This window comes from Trachurus trachurus (genome assembly GCF_905171665.1).
Source record: "Trachurus trachurus genome assembly, chromosome: 22".
NCBI classification, from domain to species: Eukaryota; Metazoa; Chordata; class Actinopteri; order Carangiformes; family Carangidae; genus Trachurus; species Trachurus trachurus.
The window spans coordinates 30106093-30128755 of NC_139907.1; the positions used below are offsets into that span (position 1 = coordinate 30106093).

A 22663-nucleotide genomic window follows, 5' to 3' on the forward strand; every position below is an offset into this window, starting at 1 on the left:
GTGCTAAATGCACAGGTTTTTTGTTTTGCGAGAGAAGATGAGAGACGGCAGAGTGAAGGAAGAGAAAATGAGGGAGGGAGGGAGGGATGAACTGGGAAGAAAAAAGAAGAAGGATGGAAAAGGGGATGAAATGGATGTGGGGAGGGAAAAAATACAGTGAAAAATACAGTAAAAAATACAGTGAACAATAAACATTTATCTCTTCAGCTTCATGTGCTGAGCATTGTGTTTTCTATTTTTCTATGTAGTGTTTAGTGACTGCTCAGTAGTGTTTTTAATTTTGATTGATTCGGGGCACGATTTGACAACATAGTTCAGTTTTGAGCACAGATTGAACTGTTTTGAGGTGAAAGTTTGGTTTTGCAAGAAGAGTCTGAGGTTTTGTGAATGTAGCTTGAAAATTGGGGTTTGTGTTCACAGTTTAGAGAAAAGGAGAACAGAAAAGCCCTTTGAGACAAACTGTTTGTAAAAACGGGCTATACAAATAAAATTGCCTTGCCTTGCCTTTCGAGAAATGTGTCTTAGCAATCGAGAAAAACTGTAATATAGTATGGAGGTTAAGCCCAAAAAATAGGCCTTTGACTTCAAGTCATGATGCAAAAGTCCCCTTTGGCATGGAAGTACCTTAGGGTCATAGAAATAAATCTATCCAAAGACACAAGTGAGATCACACTTCGTATCTGAAATAATCACGTTTTTAAAATGCCTTTTTTAATTGAGAAAACGCATGTTAAAATCACATTCCATTTAGAATGTCCATATAAACTCAGGCAGATCACCTGATGCCTTCAGCTCCTGGATGAGATCTACAACATGCAGCTGCTTGTGTGACAGGATATTGGGTTTTATTAATGTAAAAACATTAATAAAACTATACTGATACTGATTTGTTGAACATCAGATGGAGTGCAACAAATATAGCCTACAAGTAGTTAAAGTAGAAGTAAGCGATCCGGTCGTTTTGGCTAATGCTGCGTTCCAGGCAGGCTTTTGAAACCGTAAATTACAGCTTCAAGTCACAACTTACGACTTTGTAGCGTTCCAGGCAACCCACTCGTGTTTTTCCGACCTGTTTTACCTGTGAAAGTCACTATAACGGCCACTTGTAACTTCCGACCCGTGAACTCGTACCAGAACGAACTGGTACGACTTCACAGGTCGGAAAAACATGAGTTACGGGCTGCCTTGAACACACCATAACAGTCCTCGTCCCTACGTCACCACATTCACGGCGTCCCTTGGCTGCACACACAGCCCTGCATGCCGTTCTCTCTCCTCATTGGATAAAAACTGTAGGATACGAGAAATGTTTTCTCCTCGGCTCAGAGCAGAGCAGAGTGACTGACAGACCCGTGTTTCAGACCAAACACTCTATGTAAGTGATTGCTGTCGGAAGATATAACTATTTAAGACTTATATTAAAGCAGATATCAGTGGAATGTTTTTGTTAATATAAGTCCTAAATAGTCCTATTTTCCGTCAGCAATCACTTACATGAAGTATTTCAGCCTAAACACGAGTCTCTCCGTCACTCTGCTCTGCTGTAACCCGAGGAGAACATTTTCCTTGTGGGATACAAGTGTTATCCAATGAGGAGAGAGAACGGCATGAAGGGCTGTGTGTGCAGCCAAGGGATGCGCGTGAATGTGGTGACGTAGCACGAGGACCAATTGATGCCTGACAAGGGCGGGGGCTGCTAACTCATGGTGCGTTCAAAGAAACTCGTACTTTGTGTTTTTCCTTCCTGTGAAGTCATACCAGTTCGATCTGGTACGAGTTCACGGGTCGGAAGTTACGAGTGGCCGTTATAGGGAACTTTCACAGACAACAGGATGGTAAAAACACGAGCTACGGGTTACCTGGAACGCTACCAAGTCGTAGTTGTGACTTGAAGCTGTAACTTACGGTTTCAAAAGCCTGCCTTGAACGCAGCATTAGCCGAAACGGCCGTGAAGCTGATATCTGCTTTAACACAAATATATCACTTACTTCTGCTTTAAATAATAAGATGTAATTCATATCACAGTGGTGTCAGGAAAGACCAATTAGCCAAATATTTTGTTGGTCAAAATATAGGCCTACCTATAACTAGTTACTGCTTGTGTATGTTGATTTTAAAAAGTTGAATTTACATGTATGACCCATTCTGGGTCATATTAGAAGTCAACTTAAAGTCAAAGGAAAAATGTTTTTACTGTTCTCAAATGTAAAAATGGGTCACATTGGACCCTCTACATTATCTAAGGCTTATATAACCTGATACTGAATACATTTTACATTGTGCTCCTAAAGTAAACTAACAAATATTAGTGTAGAGCGCCCTTAATAAGCAATGTTCAGCTTTTATATACATATAGGGAAGTTTAGGTTCGCAGCTCTCACATAAAGCATATGATTAGGACTGACTTATTTCACCTGTGCAGTATAGCTGGCTAAGATCCTCTCTTAGAGTAATGCTGAGAAACTGGTAAGCTTCATTATTTTGGTAGATTTTTACTTTTGTGAATGCTTGTTAATGCTCATCTTATCAATCTCATGATGTTACAGTATCTTTATTTCTTATTTCAAATTAGCCATAATGGAATGTTGTGACTGGACTTTAGGCTTCCTATGTCAGTCCAACCTACAGATTGAAAGGCAATAGATCCCTGTTCATCATTCAAACTGAGAAACAATCCTGAAATATTGCAATCATGTCACAAATAAGCTGTAGATCTCATCCAGGAGCTGAAAACATTGAGGTTTATATGGACATTCTAAATGGAATGTGCTTTTAACATGCGTTTTCTCAATTAAAAAAAGGCATTTTAAAAACGTGTTTATTTTGGATACAAAGTGTGATCTCACTTGTGTCTTAGGATAGAATTATTTGTATGACCCTAAGGTACTTCCATGCCAAAGGGGACCTTTGCATCATGACTTGAAGTCAAAAGTCACTTAACCTCCCTACTAATATGGGACTAAAGTTTTGAATGTTGCAGAACAATAATTCATAGATGTTGTTTGTTTGATTCAGCTGAGTGACTATGGTGGCAAAGCAGAAATGTGCAGGCATAGAGAGGGAGATGGATCTGCTCAGACAGTAGGTTTGGGTTTCATGTGTCCGGTCTCTTCAACAATGGAGGACTGCTGCTCAGAATGGAGTTGGGCCTGAATGCTGGGAAAGTGGAACTGCTGCAATTTAAGCTGGATTTAAATCTGCTGTGTCATCATTTGCCGTGGCAGAAACTGTGTCTGAGCTTCCTGATCACCACTAGAGGTCATCATACCTGAAGGTGATACCTGATACGTCTGAGGCAATACCTTCCATTCAACACTGTTGTTATACAAGTCAGTGCATGACAAACATGAAGTGATGCAGCGGTACCTTTACAGTCTTTCACAGAGGAATCCACAGTCCCACTGTGATTTGATGTGAGCTGATGTTTTAAAGTATCACTGAAGTATTTGAGGTAATACTGTGAACAGTTCTATAAAGTGTGTAAAAACAGTGATTCCCAAACTGTGGTGTGTAACCTGCTGCTAGGGGCTGTGTGACATGAAAAGGGTAATGGCAACAAATAAATAGATAACTATTTCATTATTTCAAATGGGGTTCTCACAGTGTAAATAGAAACATTCAAGAAAAAAAATTGTGAACCTGAATTAAAAACGTTTCAGTAAATCATTTTAATACAAAAATGTAGTTAATGGTGAATATGTGTTCCCTAATCTACTGTAAAGTGTTACCAAAGGAAGAGTTACTGTTCTTATGCTACTGCCCCTGTACAAGGCCCAAATAATAACCCACAATGCATCAATTTACAGTGAATAAGCGATAATTATGAGTTAATATCAGGAAAGATCTTAATTCATGGTGTAATAGAGGTAGAATAAGGCTATGTAGAATAAGGTGTTAATATGTGCTTAATAACTACTAATAAGGAGCTAGTAAGCTACTTATTTGCATATTAATAAGCACCTAGTTAATGGTGAATATGTGTTCCCTAATCTAAAGTGTTACCAAAAATTTAAATAAAAACATATAGCCAAAATGCAATTAAAAAATTGACTATGCCTTTAAAAAGAAGGGAAAATGTGAAAGTGGCCTAAAATGTTTGGGAACCACTGTACTAAGTGATACAAAAGTATCTCTGTAACAATGATCCAGTCATCAGTAAAGTGGTGATGATGGATGAATTCAATGCTTTCTGAACCACATGTTAATAAATCTTAGCATGTAGCTGTTGATTCTGTGCATTCTGCTGCTGAGGTAAACACACGCCAAATCAGCTAAATGATGATGAGTCAGTCAGTTGACAGCTGACTCTGGAGCTGCCAGAGGCTCACTCACCCACAGAAGACCTGCGCCACGTTGCTGTTGACCTTCTTGTCGAACAGATAGCGCCTGTAGTCCTCCAGGGCGTCTTTAATGGCGATGACGGTGAGGACCACCACCAGAGGGATCATGGTGATTTCCTTCTGAAAGGCTTCAACAACTGGCACCCAGTTCAACAACGCCAGGAACAGGAAGTAGAGGTTGGCAGCCCTGTAAAGGAAAGACCAGGGACAGTAGAGGACAGAGTTATCATCTCAGTCTCCTCATGTTGTTCTGACTGGCATCGATGGAGTAACAGTGTCAACACTGGCTAAGTTGTATATATGTATTGTATATATGATTTTGGTTGGATTTTTACTTTTTTTTCTCTGGAATGAGTATACTGTTTGCTGAGCATGATGGCATATTGACTGATGTCATAACTTGGGGCCATAGTTGATTGCCAATGAAGTAAAGATGAAAATATTGGAAAAAAGTGAGAAAACGCCTAATTCTTTTTCCATAAAATTGATACAAAATCATGTAGAAATGTGTTTTAAGAGTTATTTTTTCAGTGGATGTTGTCACCACATGTGTTCTGTGTATCTGAAATGCATTCATTGACAGCCTACCCAGCCCACTGAGGATTTGAAGGTTTTTTTGCGATATTTCCGGCAGAGCAGACCCTTCAATTATTGGTCCTTAGTGTCAAAGTTACCAGAAAAAACACAAATAAAAAGTATAACAGACGATGTCAGGTTCAACCCATTTTCTTGAGCTTTACGACTAATAGCTCTATTACTGTATTAGTGCAGAAAACACAAAACAGCTCACACTTCCTGTGTCAGTGTGGGACTCAGGGTTGAATTTCCCTTCAACTGAATGAGTTACTTAAAGGTGTTGTACTGTCACAGCACAGAATAGGGCTTAGGTTACCATGGTGATCTAACTGCAAAAGGTAGTGGCATCCAGCTATATTTGAGTTCATCCCAAAAATGATACACTTTTCCCTGAGGAAGGTCACAGAGGCAGACTGCACACCAACACACTCTAACACACTGGACAGGTTTAACCTGCATGAACATAATCTATAGTGAACTGAAACATCTATACGGGTGGTTCATCACTATGGAAACCAAAGGCCGTCATGAGAAACCCAGTCTAACACGTGCACACACTGTATTGTTAGAAGTACACGTGCATACCTCACAGCTCTTTCAGTGTTTAGTGCAGTTACATTCCATATGGAACTCTCGTCTCTAATGGACAAAGCGATGAGTTTGATGTGATCTGACCTGTGGAACTGCTGGAACAGGTTCATGGGGATGAAGGTCAGGAACCTGTACTTGGTAGTCCGGATGGCGTTGCCCTTGTAGCCTTTGCAGACAGCTTCGTGCTCGTGTTGGTTTGGTCCATGTCGGGCAAACACCGTCCTCCTGGTCCCGGCGGACCTGTGTTTAGAGGAGTGGGGGTCCGGGGAGCTCTTGGTGGGCAGGCCGTCAGCAGGAGAGTACCAGCCTCGCCCCCGCTCGTCCGCTACCAGCGCCCGGCAGCGGTGGCGCACCCAGTGGAGCTGCTCCATCTACACAGCCGGGCCTCTCCCTCTGCGCTCCACGCTGGACTTTCACAATGTCCTTCCTCTGCAGAGAGAAGACCCAGCACTTTAAAGGTTCAGTCTGCTGTTAATGTGTATTTTTCTTATTGGCAACAAATTTCACAAGACTCAGACCAACATTGAGTCTATCTTTCAACTCGTTGTAAAACAATGTGTTATGATGCAACTCATTGAGTACGTTTACATGAAGTCAATATTCGGATTAAGGTCAATATCCCGGTTTCTGAAACATTCAGAATAACCCGTTAAAGGGATAGTTCACCCAAAATTCAAATATCACTCATTATCTACTCACCCTCATGTCGACTAAGAGCTGTGAGAAGTTTCAGAGTCCTCCGTTCCTTCTCTGAGTTACGGGGGGGTCCACGCAGCAGTATTTGTCCATATAATGGTTGTCAATGGATACCAACTTTCTTCGTCCAAAAAGACACACCAAAAAACATCCAAATACCTCCATGCTGCTCGTCTGTAATGTCCCTCTGGTATTGAAGCCCCGACATGAGAAATTGTTCTGATAAACATTTAATAAGTCAATATTTTAAGCTTGTTTGTAGCGGAAGCTCCCAGTGTCTCAGTTCACTGCTCTTCCTGTGTCAGTGCAAATCTCGCGACCGGCGGAACAATTTCTCATGTCGGGGCTTCAATACAAGAGGGACATTACAGACGAGCAGTATGGAGGTATTTGGATGTTTTTTGGTGTGTCTTTTTGGACGAAGAAAGTTGGTATCCATTGACAACCATTATATGGACAAATACTGCTGCGCGGACCCCCCCGTAACTCAGAGAAGGAACGGAGGACTCTGAAAATTCTCACAGCTCTTAGTCGACATGAGGGTGAGTAGATAATGAGTGAAATTAGAATTTTGGGTGAACTATCCCTTTAACATGCGCGAGCAAACAGGGTCTTTTCTGTACATGGTAATTGTAATCAAGTAGTTCCTGTACTCAAAAGACAAAGATTCCTTGTGAATGGAACATGTGCAGAATACAAATGAATGTTCCTTTCACTGGGGATCCTGATAGGTGTATACATGACATGACCAAATATTCAGGTTAGAAAAGGAGTAACCCAGGGGTCATTTTCGGGTTTTTAAAAACCAGAATATGAGCATATTTGGGTTTTTCAAAAGGGTTATTGGTGTTTACATGGCCGTGTGCAACTGGGTTATTGCTGATATTCCGGTTATGAATGTTGTGTCAATTCCTTTTTTTTTTTTTTTTTTTTAATGACATACATTTGATTCAAATCACTCTATAAAGAGTGAATTATATAAAAGACAATGTGCAGGTGAGGTTGGAAACCCGTCCCCACCATCACCTGCAGTTTCTTAAGAAAAAAATCGGATAAATATACAACTCATGGGGTGAAGGTTAAATAAATGGTGAAATACGTCAGTTTAAATAAAAGAATGTGACATTCTTATTGGCTGAAGCCGGTGATGTCACAGCCATACAGAGCGTCTGATAGCGATGCTTGGCCGGTGTATACCAAACACAGACAGGCAGTGATGTGGAATTGTAAACTGACAGTGAGCTTAGAGACAGAGGGATCACATGAGTTACATGAGCAGAGACTTAGCAGCTGCTTTTCCTGGAGCGGACATAACAACGTCCAGAATTACAGTACAGCTCCAGAGAACGAGGAAAACTTTTAACACATAAAGACAGAAATCCCAACAGACAGTACAGATCTTACATGACTGACCAGTCTGAATAGTTTTCTGAGGTTTCTGAGGTAGGTTTATTGGGAGAAGCACAATGACTTCCTAATGGCCTAATGGAGAGGGCTCAATTGCCTATTTGTGGTAACATTTGCACATTAATTTGTTGGGTAATGTACTCAGAATGACTGCATAAATAAAAAGAGGTACAAACAGGAGTATTTTAATGAGGGTATTGTGTGTAGTAACCTTTTCCACCATGGAGAGTTTGTATGGGACACCAGATGGCAACAGACACAAAATGAAATTTGATTGAGTTGATGTTCAGAGGTAGAGGAAGTTGAGGTACAAGAAGTGCTACATGGGAGAATATCTGGAAGTAAATGCAGCTGCTAAAACAAGAAGAAGAACAGATGAAGTAAAAAAAACCAAAAAAAAAACCTCATTGAGCCAAGTAGAGTTAAATAACTTCTCAGTGAATACCCATAACTACTACTGTCAGATCATGAGTCTTCTTATTTTTTAATTGTACCCCTGCTACGACATGGGCCTTTATAAAATGAACAGGGTGGAGCATCTTTTCATATTGTCCCTTTACCTGTCTAACACCTGACTAACTTTGACCCAACTATTTGTAAGTTAGTTTTTGCGAACGGCTTCAGCCAATGTTGTGTTAACAAGACAAGTGGTTATATCATGTAATTCTCCCTGACAGACTAGACATCACAGTGGCCCAGGGAAAACAAAGCAAGCAAGAGTAGACTTCAGTTCCATCTACACTAGATCACTGGGAAGCAGAAGTAGTTTTAAAAACAAAGAAAGTTGTTTAACTTCTTTTCTTGGTTCCTTTTTGTTTTGTTTTGTTGTTGTTTTTTTGGTTTTTCTTCTTTTCATAAGCCTAGACATTGGTTTTGTGTGTTTGCTGTTTACTTTAAAACTGTGTAACTATTTATTCCAATATCTTGATCATTTGTAATGCTTGGTGTGGTTTCAGGTTGTTGTTTTTACTCTGTAATGGACAATGGGGACCCTAATAAATAAACAAATACTAAAGTTAGACAAAGCATTAAAGGTCTTTACACAGCATCATAACAACATCCTCTGTCCTTAGACCCTCACATCCACTGAGGAGAAACTCCAGGAGAAACCAGGAGAAAGCTCCGGGTGAGAGACAGAGGAGGATCCCTCAGCCATGGGCAGACGGGACATAGATGTTAGCTGTAACAGTAGCAGCGTATTTGCATTAACCATGATCCTCCTCACAGCTGTAGCCAGACTGTAAGTGACATGCACATCTTGCATATAAAGTGGAGTAAACGTTGGATTTAAAAATGTTGTTGAGCAGGCTCTGAAGGATCACACTGGTCTGTTGTTAGTGTACACAGGATTAGACAGAAAGCGGAAGACAGCCCTTTGATTTGATTGTTGCAGGACACTCCACTGAGTCCATGTCAGAGTGGCCGGCCCCGTGGCAACCTGAACCATAGAGGAATGCACATCTAGGCTACTATGACACAGTTAACAGGCTGGTGGTGGAGCACATGATACAGCAGGCCTCTGTAGTGGTCGTGTGAGGAGGTTTGACCCTCAGGCAGAGAAACCAGGAAGTGTGACAACAACAGGACATGTGAGTGACATAATCCTCCTGCAGCTGGTCTGACAGGGAGACACCTGACCGCCTCTACACCTGCTGCACTCTAATGAGTTCATGGAACACACTGAGGCCGGTACACTGCAGCTAAGAAAACCTCTGTCACTTTTTCATTTTAGTAATGACTATAGTCTTAGCACCTTTAGCACCTTTAACAAACTCCAGCATTCTCTTCTCAATCTCAATTTAATTCTCAATGCGGACAAAACCAAGTATATGATCTTCTCAAAATCCAGAAACATAATAAATACCAACTTATGTATCACTACTCTATCTGGACATGACATACAAAAGAGTCACTGAATACAAATGTTTAGGCATCTGGCTGGATCAAAAACGTACATATAAATATCATATCGACAACCTTGCAGTTAGATTAAAACAAAAACGTGGATATTTCTATAGAAACAAATCTAACTTTCCATTGATTTATAGAAAGTGTATAATAGAGGCCGTTTTGATGCCTGTTCTGGATTACGGTGATATTATTTACAAGCATGCATCTGCTTCTACTCTTGCCTCACTCGATTCAATATACCGCTCTGCTCTCAGATTTATCACCGGATCCACTTATTCTACCCATCACTGCACACTGTACAAGAAAGTAGGATGGGCACCTTTATCAATCAGAAGAGACATACATTACTGCCTTTTTATAAAGATTTAACTGGCTTCACACCAACATACCTTAGTAATTTATTGAACTGGCCATCTCAAATTTACCCAACACGCTCAAATGATTATCTAACACTCCAGGTTCCTCAGACGGATTCAGCTTTCGGTAGAACTGCATTCAGTTTTTCTGCTGCTCATACAGTACCTGGAACTCTCTTCAACCATCTCTGAAAATGAATTCATTTGTCACCCCAGGCCAAAACATGATCATAAATATGCACGCTTTTGAATGCAACTGCTTCAAAAATAATCCTAAAAATTGTTGATAATGCGTGATCGTATTGCTGTTTAATGTATCTTTATGATTACTGTAATTGTTATGTTATTGTTGTTTTGATTTGATGTGCTCTCGACGTCATTGTTTACCCTCAATGGCTTTCGAGATCTAAATAAAGGTTAAAGAAAGAAAGAAAAGTAGGTTCATTACCTTTAATTGTCAGTGCAAGCTGTTTTTAGATCGGCGGAGCAGAGATGTGAGCTGCATGGTATTTCCACGTTTCCCTCATCAAAGTAAATACACAATCCAACAACTCCAAAACACTCTGGTGGACAAGTTGTGACCTGCACATTCACCACGCTATGAAACAATCAACATTACAACACATGAAGCAAATACTCAGAACTACTTGCTCTTTTGAAATCACTTCTCCATCCATTACTATCTCATAGTGTGGTGAATGCAACACAACTTGTCCACCAGAGCGTTTTGGAGTTGTTGGATTGTGTATTTGATGAGTTTGATGAGGGAAAGGTGGAAATACAGCGCGCCGTGCAAGGCAAGGCAAGGCAAGGCAATTTTATTTGTATAGCCCGTTTTTACAAACAGTTTGTCTCAAAGGGCTTTACATGACATCACAACAACATCCTCTGTCCTTAGACTCTCACATCCACTGAGGAAAAACTCCATAGAAAACCTTTTTAACAGGGAAAAATCAGAGAAACCTCAGGGTGAGCAACAGAGGAGGGATCCCTCACCCAGGACGGACAGACCGGACATAGTTGTTGTTACATACAAGACAGTTTACAGTTTATGTCTCTGCCCCGTCGGTCTAAAAACAGCTTGCACCAACAATTAAAGGTAATGAACCTACTGCTATGACTATAGGGATTATGGCAATAGGAGAATTTGCCAAAATGTTGAAATACCCCTTTAAGACAGAGTAAGGCCTAAGTATACAGAATATCAACAATCCAGTTACAATGGAGGTGGAATATATTCCATATTCCATATCACAGAGATGCAGATGCATGCAGAGCAGGAATCAAGAACCAGTGTACTGACTGAGTGGTCTCACTGTAAAATCAAACAGTTATGTTTTGTGTTTTATGGGCCTCATCTATCTTTTGTTAACTACCATTATCCAACTAGTGAGGCCCAACATTTATTTCAGAGGACCAAACTTCAAAGATTAAAATTTTTACACAATGAATGTCATGAAAATCCATGAAATGATTGATAAAAATACTGTATGCTCTTGATGCAGAAGTACAAATATTCAACAAGCTGTCGGCTGTGTGATGTGAAGGCCCCCTTCAAAGCCCCCTCCTCAAACAGCACAGTGCTCTGTCACAGAGCTGTGACATGTCTAACCTGCTGACCTTCATTCTCTGCATACCGGTGTGGAGTGATAGTAGATAAGCTGCTGCATGTGTATTTCATAGTATCAAAGATAACAGTGCACATTGTAAATATTGGCTCAGCTGCTCAGTCAGCAATGATGAAGACAAATAAATCTTTGCTTCTTTTCCTGATTCACAGGTTTGTTGCACACGATCCACTTCCTGAAACAGTATCAGGTGCTCTCTACGGGTCTAGACGTTCCCATCTTTGATTTCTAAGAAGATAAAATAAAATGTCGAACTCAGGAAGTGACTTTCTGCTGAATCCCCTGATGTGACTGCTAACAAGTAGGAGAAGTCACAGGATGCTTATGTGGGCCACAGCAACTCCCACACACTTCCTAAAAATTACAACAACAACTTCAACGCGATTTTGCAGAAGTGAAGGTGGTTGGATCTTATTTGACAAATGAAAGTGTTAAATTCACAACACAAAATATGATCACTATCTCTGATCGTATAGACTGTGAGCCAGTTCCTCCAGAAACACTGAGACCAAGAACCCTTCTGTTATCCTAGCTGAATCTTACTGTGTGTTAACAGTTACAGACAGTATACTAGCACTTCCTATTAGCAGCAGATGATATTGTAGTGGGAGACTGTATGACAACCTTTAGCTGGAGACTGCTGCAAACCCCTGAAGGATCCCTGCAGGTCCCCGGGCTCAGGTCTGAGAGCTACAGACTGTGATGTCAGTGTTTAACTACATGATATTCAGTTAATCAGGCAGTACACCACTGAACTGTAACTAGCACCAACACTAAACTAAACTTCCATGGAGCTAAAAACATTAGTGTGACAGTTTAGTGTTGCAATATGCAATAGACCTAAGCCATATTTCACTTCTTACTTTTTCATGCACTTGTCAAAATGTCTACAGTTCTGTTCTCACTTTAACATTATGGAGCTCTGAGTGCAGACTGATGAGGGGAATCAGTTTGCATTTGTGAATGAACTGTAGCCTGTTTGAACAATGAAGCTGATTCTGTCTCAGATCTGGTCTGTCTCCTAGTGATCTGGTAAAGTAGCCTCCTGTTTACAGTGGATCTACCGCCTCTGTTCTGGGATACAGTTACTCTTCCTTCATGGTGTATACAGTAGGCTAGCTCTATGCAGTGACTTCATGCAGTGTGAATCCACTCTAGTATTACCAGGTTATAGCCTATGGCCTGGTAAACCCGCCTGTTTACAGTGATGGGAATAACGGCGTTACTAAGGGCTATGTTTTTAAGGAGTAGCCTAATCAATAAGTTACTGTTTCCCCCGTTATAACGCCGTTAATGTTACTGAACACTAAATGCGCCCTTACTACTTTTTTTTCAGTCCATCAACTAGTCGGAAAAAGACGTTTAACTAACCAACTCACTCAGTATTCCTCCGCACAGAGTGAGTTGGTTACAGTCTATGGTTTCAGATAAACAGGATACGGTATGTGGTTAGGGGGCGCTAATATTTTGAGCATTTTATAAAAAGTAACGCAATAGTTAGCCTAGACGTTTCCTGGTAATTAGCCACTTCTATTCAGTTAGAAACTCAGTTACTTTTTGGGGAAAGTAAACTACTCGAGTATTAACTTTTAAAAGTGACTTGCTCAAGCTGGTCTAACGGACAGTTCCAGTTAAACATTAACCCGAGTAGAGAGGCAGAGATGAGCACCACTGACACCTGTCCTCAGTCCTCAGGTGTGCACACCTGAAGGACACACAGGGACCGGGTCTGTCTGTGCTGCCGTCGGCCAGCAGCTGCAGTCAGCCGGTTGGAACCAGGCCCCGGAGGGAGGGAGGCTGTTGTTCGGCTCTGTGTTTTGTTCTCAATGGCCGAAATGAATGAGCGTCGCGTCGCGTCGCGTCGCCGCGGGAAGCAGAGCATCGCGGCAGGCAGGTAGCCAACAGCGGTACAACACTCACCGTGTCCGCGTCCATGCAGCTGTCCGTGTCCACGTTAACGACAGCGGCTGTGTGTCGGGTCACATCTCCGAGCAGCGGGTGACGGGGGGTCACGGCACCGCAGACAGCCACCGACTCTCCCCAGCTCCGTCAACCAGGATGTGAAACAGTAGTCAGTCAGTCAGACAGTCAGTCAGACAGGCTGTGAGACGTTCCGCTTTCGCCTGGAGCGCCGTCCAACTCAGCTCCACCGAAGACTCCCCATTATTTACACTTTCACTCCACTTTCTGCCTGCTGTATTTTCAGCAGATTTAATGTATGAATTATTGGAACTTTGCATTAAATTCGACTCCTCATACATGTTGCAAAATAACATTTGCAACAGATTCGGTCCATGTTGCTGCTGTGTTAAACATCAAGGTCACACAGAGCTTCGGCTTTTGAAAAAGGAGTTGAGATGAGTCTGAGATAACAATAAACTGTACAATTCCTGGTGACATTTGTGACAGACAAGCTGAGGTATACGTTATAACAACAATAACATGTAGTGAACACATAGTTTTGCTCCGCGCGCACAGTTATTCTAGGCAACGCGGTTCATTTTTCCGAGCTGAAGTGAACGCAGCTCACGTGATCGTGTGACTGAGATCAGCTGATCAGCAGGCGGAACCGTAGGAGAACATGGTGGCCCTTCTGAGCAGGCTCGCTGTGGCGGACAGTCTGAAGGTACGATCCACCGCTGTATTCATCACTAATGATCAACACTGCACTTTTCTAACCGTCAACGACGGCGCGTCCTCATTCACTCACATAGCGGTAGTTTTAGCTGCACAGGGAGGCATGGAGAGAGGGAGCAGTGTGTGGAGGACGGACGCTGTGACTACATCTGAAGCTGTATTGGGTCATCTATTCCAAATGTATACAATTTGTAAATAACAGTCACTGCCAGGCAACAATCAATCAATAGCCTACATGTTTAAATCAATCAATCCTTGTCAGTGATTCATAAAGAATTTAGTTTGTTGCCAAGCAGGTTTCACATGCAAGGAATTTGGTTTGATGCTCTGGGTTATTATGATGAACAACTGTAGAGAAGCTGAGATGGAGAAAGATGAAGTCAGTCATTGCAAATAGAATTTAACATTCATGTAAAATACATTTCAAGTAGATTTTTATACAAAGATTGTGGGGGGGAAACATAATTATGCACAATGCAGAATATGAATAGGTGGATGTGACTGAATGTATCATATCCCATCGCACACTTCCTCCTTTAATATGTTTAAAGGTTCTAACCAGCTGACAGGTTTGAGGCTCTGCAGTGCAGACAGAAATCCACAGACTGAGAGCAGGGTCTGGTAGTACAGTATCTTGATTTTATCCAAACAATGCTCACAGTCCTTCCTGGTGTGTGTAGCTGTGTCACAGGGTGGTGGATGGGCTGTGTGGGAGGGAGCCTCCTCGGAGGGGGGACTACAGCGCCACCTGGAGCCTGGAGGAGTGGCTGGAGCTGCTGGGCTCCCTGACGGCCCTCTTCCGCCTGGCAGTGGGCAACAAGAGCTCCGATGAGGAGGTGAGACAACAACATGGGCCGGTTCAAGGCTGCCTTCCATCAGTTACAATAATACACATTATTAACAGGATTACAGTGTACGTGTCCAGATTTAGCTTCACCGTGAGCAGCGGGATGTGTTGGCTGTGGTGGCAGCTGAGTGACTTCTCTTTTTTTATATATTTTTTATTAATTTTCAACATCATAATAAAACAAGGCAAAAGGAATGACAAGTCTGCTGCATAGCACTGCAATGTACATATCCAACCATACCTCTCACCAATGCACACACACACACACTTCACAGCACACACACTTCACAGCACACCCAAAGGCACACATGCATACACACACCCAGACACCACACCACTCACACTATACATACAACAAAACAAAACAAAAACAGAAACAAGAAACAAAAAACAAAGGGGGGTGGGGGGGGGTTGTACGCTGATGTATTACATTGTAGCGTTTGACTTAATATTAATAACAAAAGAAAAACATAGATTGCAGGACAATATAAACAACTTTACAAAAGCATATTGGAGTAATGCTGCTCTTTTTCCATGAATGTCCGTGCAATGTCCCAGTGTCCTTGAGTGTTCGTGTCATAGTCAAAGAGCAAGTTGGAGGCGCGATCCATGCTTAGCAGGTCCAGATAGTCTCTAATCCATTCCGATAATGCAAAACATGAGGGTTTGTGTTGCTTCCAATTCATAAGGACAATTCTCTTTGCAGAGAGAAAGCCTACATTTATAAAGTAATGTGTAGAGCTTGATTTGACATGTCCCAGTGATTGTCCAAGAAGGCATGTGATGGGACAGACAGGTCTGGTGTGTGACTTCTCTCTGCTCAGATTCTCAAGTGTCTTCCTGTGGCTGTGGACAGGTGCTGGCTGGGCTGTCAGGTGTGGCCGGTGGACACGCTGAGGCTGTGCTGAGTGTGCTGAGAGCCAGAGAGGAGGAGATCCGCCGTGCCCTGCTGGACAGAACCAACTCCATGTCCTCTGCTATGCTACAGGACTTTGACTGGCAGCTAAAGGTGAATGAACCATTCAGCTTTTTCAGCTGTTCTTGAATTTCTTTAGATCGTGGCTTGATGTGTTCCTGTTTGAGATTTCTGAAGTGATTTCTTGATTCAACAGCTCTGACAGTTATGACACAGTTAGTTTCCATGTTTCCCACATTTTTCCATGTTTCCCACATTCTGTCATAAACTATAAACTGTTGTCTTGTCTGTAACAACATCTATTGCACGTCTGTCCATCCTGGGTGAGGGATCCCTCCTCTGTTGCTCACCCTGAGCTTTCTCCAATTTTTCCCTGTTTCCATGGAGTTTTTCCTCAGTGGATGTGAGGGTCTAAGGACAGAGGATGTTGTTGTGATGACATGTAAAGCCCTTTGAGACAAACTGTAAAAACGGGCTATAAATAAAATTGCCTTGCCATGCCTAGTTTATGATTTAACAAGGGGGGCAATAACAGGTTACACATGGGGCCAGGTAGGTTTGGATATCTTTTTCTCTTAACAAATCGAATAATCATTTAAAAACTGCATTTTATATTTACTTGGGTTAGTTTTGTCTAATGTTAACATTACAACATGATTATCTTAAACATTTAAGTGTGACAAATATGCAAAAAATAAGAATTCAGGAAGGGGGGGGTCAGCCCTGTACATCCATGCTTTAGAAGAGATTCACGAGGCCGTATTTTACTCAGATGCCGGTGTGAGGTCGTTTGACCCCATTACTCACATGAATGTAATTTATGCCATCTTTCATTTTCAAACTTGATATAGTTTTCAGAAACTACTTGTGCATGTGAGCAGAATACATCTTGTCAGTGATTTAGGCAGGTCTGACACCTAAATGTCACCTTCTCTGACTTCCTCCTCCCGTCTCCCTCATCTCTGCAGCTAGCTCTGTCCAGTGATAAGATCTCGTCCCTCCACACCCCTCTGCTCAGCCTCAGTCTGGATGTGAGAGAGGATGGAGCCCTCCGGCCTGTCACCATGGAGATGAATAGAGATGAGTTAAATGTGCTCATTAATTCACTAGAGGCTGCTAATAAGGTAGACACAACTGAAGTGTGTGTGTGTGTGTGTGTGTGTGTGTGTGTGGGGGGGGGGGGGGGGGGGGGGGGGGGGGGGGGGGGGCGTTTCACAAAATTTGGTAACTTTTGGTTTGCTTTATTCTTGTCCAAACACCAGTACAAGACATGGGATATACAGATTCTAACCCACTATTAAGGAACTCAACAGTTATTCACTGTCAAATCTTCACTATAAAAAAACATTTTACTGTACTAAACAATTAAAAACAAATGCAACCTAGTATTTAACTTTACCTGATCCATTGGAGATGTAATATAGTGCAAAACGATATGTAACCCTGTATAGAATTGGCTGTATAGTATTATTTAGTATTTTTCTTATTAGCTACTCATAAGTATTTCATAAATTTTGCTCACACATTTACTTATGATGTTGTGTCCCTGCTCTGGCTTAGTCTTACTGGTTAAATAATATATCAGTTAAAGTCATTTTAGTCGGATCAGCTGTCATTGGAAAGAGAAGGAAATGCAGACTTTCTATTGGTTGGAGTGACCAAGTCCCGCCCCTCCAGCCAGAAGCAGTAGTTGTTGTCAATAAGTTCTTTCTAGGACGCTCTTTAGCAACAGCTATGGCCTCTGAACCGTGACCACCCGGATCAGTTGTGTTGACCTCAGTCCTCTCAGGTGTCACCAGACTGGATGTGAAGGGTCAGTGCTGCCCCCCACAGGCCTGACCAGTGACCACAGAGCAGAGAGTTACAACTGTTGTGATAAAATAGAGTTCAGTTTAAATCTGCAAGAATCCAGAGAGGCGAGACAGTGACAGGTTTACAGTGTTGATTCATTGTTGCTCTGGAGCATGTCGATAAGCATGCAAGTGAAAAATAACCCCAAAGTATTATTACTCTGAATCTGGGGCTCTGGATGTACTGGGAGAGAAACTAAAATAGTGTTTGTTTGATGATATTTTCTGACCGTGAGACAGAAAAACTTCAGCACGTCCCTTTAAAGTTGCAGAACTTACTTTATTTGGCCACTTGGCAGAATTTAAGAACATCACCTCAGGATATTAAATTGATTTGGCACCTCTAATTCATCTCAGTTACATCATGTTATGATGATTCTTTGTGTTAATCTGTTGCAGGTCATGCTGCAGTTGAAATGATGGAAGGTTGTGGACCACTGATCCCACTGAAGCCCACCACCACCACAGGAAGGTCCAGTCTGTGGAGTCAAGAAGTTAGAGATTTTCTACTGTGTAATTGTGAATGTTGTAGACAAAGATCATGAAAATGTCGAGGAGCTCCTGTCATGTCTCTGAGCAGCTTTCACTGTATGTTTTTATAATGAATTGTGTTGTGTCATGAACATGCAGAAGTAAATGTTTCTTCACTTTTTAGTTTCATTGAATTTAATTCATCCACTGTGTATGAAGTGAGACACTGCGGTGTGTTGATAGCTGCCTTTGGCTCCTTCCTTCATGATGAGTGGGTCCATCATACATCACACAACATTATATACAGCTCTGGAAAAAATTAAGAGACCACTTCCAAAATGATCATTTTCTCTGGTTTTACTATTTATAGGTATGTGATTGAGTACAATTAAATTTTTTTTGTTTTGTTTTATTCTATCAACTACCGACAACATTTCTCCCAAAATTGAAAAAAAAATATGGTCATTTAGAGCTTTTATTGGCTAATGACTAAACTAGTCTAAATAACAGAAATATCAAGTCTTTTCAGACCTTGAATAATAATAATGGAAAGAAAACATGTTCATATTTATTCCTAAACAACGCAGCAAGAATATTTTAACTCAGGAAGAGTTTATAAATCAGTTTTTGTGGGATAATGTCAATGTTTAATCCAGCAGTGGTTTTTATAATCTTCCTATAAAACCAGATGTGGTTCAGGTGATGACCTCATCAGTGTCTCATTAAGTAGAATGAGTTGTGTTTGTGTTGGTATTTAAAAAAGAAAAGAAAAGAATCAGTGTCATACATGTAGAGATGCTTTTAAGAAACATTTGTATAAGTGGTCTCTTATTTTTTTCCGAAACAAATAAGAGAGCACTTTCACAAATGTTTCTTAAAAGCATCTCTACATGTATGACAGTCATTCTTTTCTTTTCCTGAGTTAAAATATTATTGCTGTGTTCTTTAGGAATAAATATGAACATGTTTTCTTTGCATTATTATTATTATTCAAGGTCTGAAAAGACTTGATATTTTTGTTATTTAGACTAGTTTAGTCATTAGCCAATAAAAGCTCTAAATGACAATATTTTTTTTTCAATTTTGGGAGAAATGTTGTCGGTAGTTGATAGAATAAAACAAAACGAAAAAAATTGAATTTTACTCAAACACATACCTATAGATAGTAAAACCAGAGAAACTGATCATTTTGGGAGTGGTCTCTTAATTTTTTCCAGAGCTGTATAACAGAGCAGGTATGAAGCTGTTTTTCTTCTCATTGTATAGTGGCTCAGGTGGTAGAGCAGGTCGTCCAATGATCAGAGGGTTGGTGGTTCGAATCCCGCCCTGTCCCGGTTGCTGCTGTAGTGTCCTTGGGCAAGACACCTTACCCACCTTGCTCCTGATGGGTGGTGGTTAGCGCCGTGCATGGCAGCTTCCACCATCAGTGTGTGACTGGGTGAATGTGATGTACTGTAAAGCGCTTTGGGTATCGATACAGGTAAAGTAAAGCGAGTAAAACAACAAACATGAGCTCTAAAATATTGTGTGAAATAAAAGACCTGTGGACTCGAGAAGACACAAGTCAGATCTTCACCGTTTCACATGTTGTCGTTATGTGTCAGTTTAATGACGTACATATTTTTCTTCACCAGTCTACACTCTGTAAAATCTCTTTAATTAACTCAGTTTCCTTCATTTCTCTTTATACTGGGAAGACTTTTAACACTAAATGGTTTACATGAAAAGAAGTAATTATTCTAACAGTGAACCAAATTAGTTTAACTGTAAATATGGTCAGCTCGGTACTGTTTTAAAGCCCGTCCTGCAAGGAGAGCTTCACAATAGTGTGAGCAGCACTTGGAGGACAGATGAAGATAGGAAGGATAGATGAAATAATTAGAGCTGGGGACAGAGTCGGAGAGTCTCTGGCTCATCCAGGGTAACGTTTGAGTGGAGCTCCTGCAGATGATCAGACAGCTGCATGTCTGATGTCTAATAATAAGACCGGGCACAGCTGCCGACAGACACTGTCATGCTAAATGTGCTAATGGCATTCGTCTTCACTGCAGAGCTCCACGTTAATCATGGGAATGAGTGTGGCTCCTGACAGCTTCAGACATGCTTACTGGACTAATGGCATTCTCCTCCAGCTTCACTCCTGATCCTCAGTGTCTTTAAAGACATCAGCCCCCCTCCGGTCTGCAGTCCACAAGCAGCTGAATATGATGGAGGCTGGAGTTCAGCTGGCAGAGTTAAAGCAGAAGTAAGCGGAATGTTTGTGTTAATATAAGTCTTAAATAGTTGTATCTTCCGACAGCAATCACTTCTATAGAGTGTTTGGTCTGAAACACGGGTCTGTCAGTCACTCTGCTCTGCTGTAAGCCGAGGAGAAAACTTTCCTTGTATCCTACAACCTTTATCCAATGAGGAGAGAGAACGGCATAAAGGGGCGGTCCTCTCTGTGTGTGCAGCCAAGGGATGCGCGTGAATGTGGTGATGCAGGGACGACGGCGGGGACTGCTAACTCCATCTGCTGACAGGAAGTTAGCCAAAATCACTGGATCACTTACTTCTGCTTTAACAGTGACATTGGTGTGCATGTATGGTCTCAGATGGTTTCAGAGTTGAACAGGTAGATAGAGTGAGTTTCAAAGAGCTAGAGTTACCAGGAGGAACTCTTTGGAGGGGGACAGTGAACTGTAACCTCCATGAAACAGAGGAGCCACTGTCAAATACAACAACTGTATAACAGCTGCTGCTTGCAGACGTACAACTCCAGGTCCCTATGGTATAAAGGTAGATGACCGAGTGTAGTGTGATAATAAATCAGGTCTTGGTTCTATGGTAATACTGTGAAGGTATCAGAGCTTCACAGTGAAATTGACTCTGAAATTCTTCTGAAACTCTGTTTTACTTTAAATTTGTCATGTTTCGTTCAGTCACTCAGAAAAAACTGAGAAAGTGAGCCAATCAGAAGACAGGCTCAGATCCTCCTCTCTTCTGATGGGCTGACACAGACCTGTTTTTACTACAGCTTGAGAGAAGACCAAGAGAGGAGATTTAAAACTTCACTCTGATGTATTTGTCAAAAAAAAAAAAAAAATATTATGGATCAGCATGGGACCTTAAATGTCCCGTTAATCATGTCTCCTGCTCTGACTCAGCTCATGTAGACTGACATTACTGGTATAAATCTGCATATTTTAGATGATGTCAACAGTTTCATAAACCAGTTAACACTCAGTCCTGACTTATTTGAAGGAGATCTATAACAAAAACGTAGAGCTAGTTTTAGTTTTAAATCTCAACCATAATTTGTTAGAAGGTCCTGTCCACCTTTAAACCTTGCCCTGCCTGTCTCTAAGCAACAGAAACACACAGTGACTGCAGTTGGTAGAGATTTCAGCAGTTTTATTTAAATTCTATTTTTTGAAGTCTCTATAAGTTGACACAAAGTATTTTATTTTGTGTTTTCTCCCTCTCCCACATGTCCATATGCTCCCTCTCCCTCCGGCCTCTCTCATGCGCGCACACACACACACTACTGTACAGTATCTTTGTTTGTCTTAAGACAAGCAGCAAGACACACACACACAAGCACACCCACCTCCCGTTCCACTTGAGAGCACATATAGAGCATGAGAGAAAAATTGTACAGTAATTTTACACAACAAGAGTCCAGCACATGTCCTCCATGTCCACAGCCTGCGGGCAAACCAGATGTTCCATTAGCTCCGTAGTCCACAGGACACGTGGGTCTGTCTTCTGTGAAAAAAAGACCAGCTGTTTCTTTACTTCACCTCCCATCTGTCCACAAACACCAACACTGACAGCATGGAGGAGACTCAGAGGAGAGTCCCAGGAGACGGAATTCAAAAGATTGTCATTGTAATGCTGGAATGTCTTACTACAATCTACGCTTATATAATGGTACTGTACGTCAGAGCCTCAGAAAATAGCTTAAAGTGTCCATGTCTGTTTCTGGTACTCCTGGTTCTTCTTCATCTAAAAAAAGTACAAGATGATTTGCTTTAAATTCTACTCACTAGATAGAAGTTAAACCCTGTGAAAATATTGAGATTCTCGGTAAAGGCACAATATTCAGCCATGAGAAAAGAGCACACTGCTATTGTATCCTGTACAAGCCTGTCTGTTTGCTGCTTTTTTTGTTACAGCCCTGATAAGACAGGCGTCTGGTGGTACTGCCACCTGTCCTGACTGGGCAATCTGTAAAAAAGAGAACAGGTATCACCTCAAATGCTTGACAGTTTATATCGGATTGTTTTTATTGACTTTGATTGACTATGTTCTATATTATATACCAATGAAGGACAATTCTGGTTTATTACTATGTTGTGGTGGTTTGGGTTAGGGAGTAAGGACATTTTTTACAGTGCTAAAGACATTTAGGAGTCCAAAGATTCGAAAGACTTAGGGGAATATCACATGTCATT

The 22663-nt window shown here is 41.4% G+C and overlaps 2 protein-coding genes across 2 annotated transcripts in view; one reads left to right on the forward strand and one right to left on the reverse strand.

Moving 5' to 3' along the window:
- atp10d (ATPase phospholipid transporting 10D) overlaps nt 1–13889 on the reverse strand; it is a 43721-nt gene extending 29832 nt beyond the window's left edge. The window contains 3 exon segments of the mRNA XM_083998291.1: nt 4334–4528; nt 5593–5937; nt 13427–13889. Coding sequence (XP_083854417.1) covers nt 4334–4528; nt 5593–5879 — 482 coding nt within the window. The 5' untranslated portion in view covers nt 5880–5937; nt 13427–13889.
- Nucleotides 13890–13997: 108 nt separating this feature from the next.
- Nucleotides 13998–18536, forward strand: commd8 (COMM domain containing 8). Its single transcript, XM_083998306.1, has 5 exons — nt 13998–14132; nt 14824–14979; nt 15847–15999; nt 16875–17030; nt 18156–18536. Exons 1-5 carry the CDS (start codon nt 14088–14090, stop codon nt 18174–18176), a joined length of 531 nt encoding a protein of 176 aa, XP_083854432.1. The 5' UTR covers nt 13998–14087; the 3' UTR covers nt 18177–18536.
- The last annotated feature ends 4127 nt before the right edge of the window (nt 18537–22663 follow it).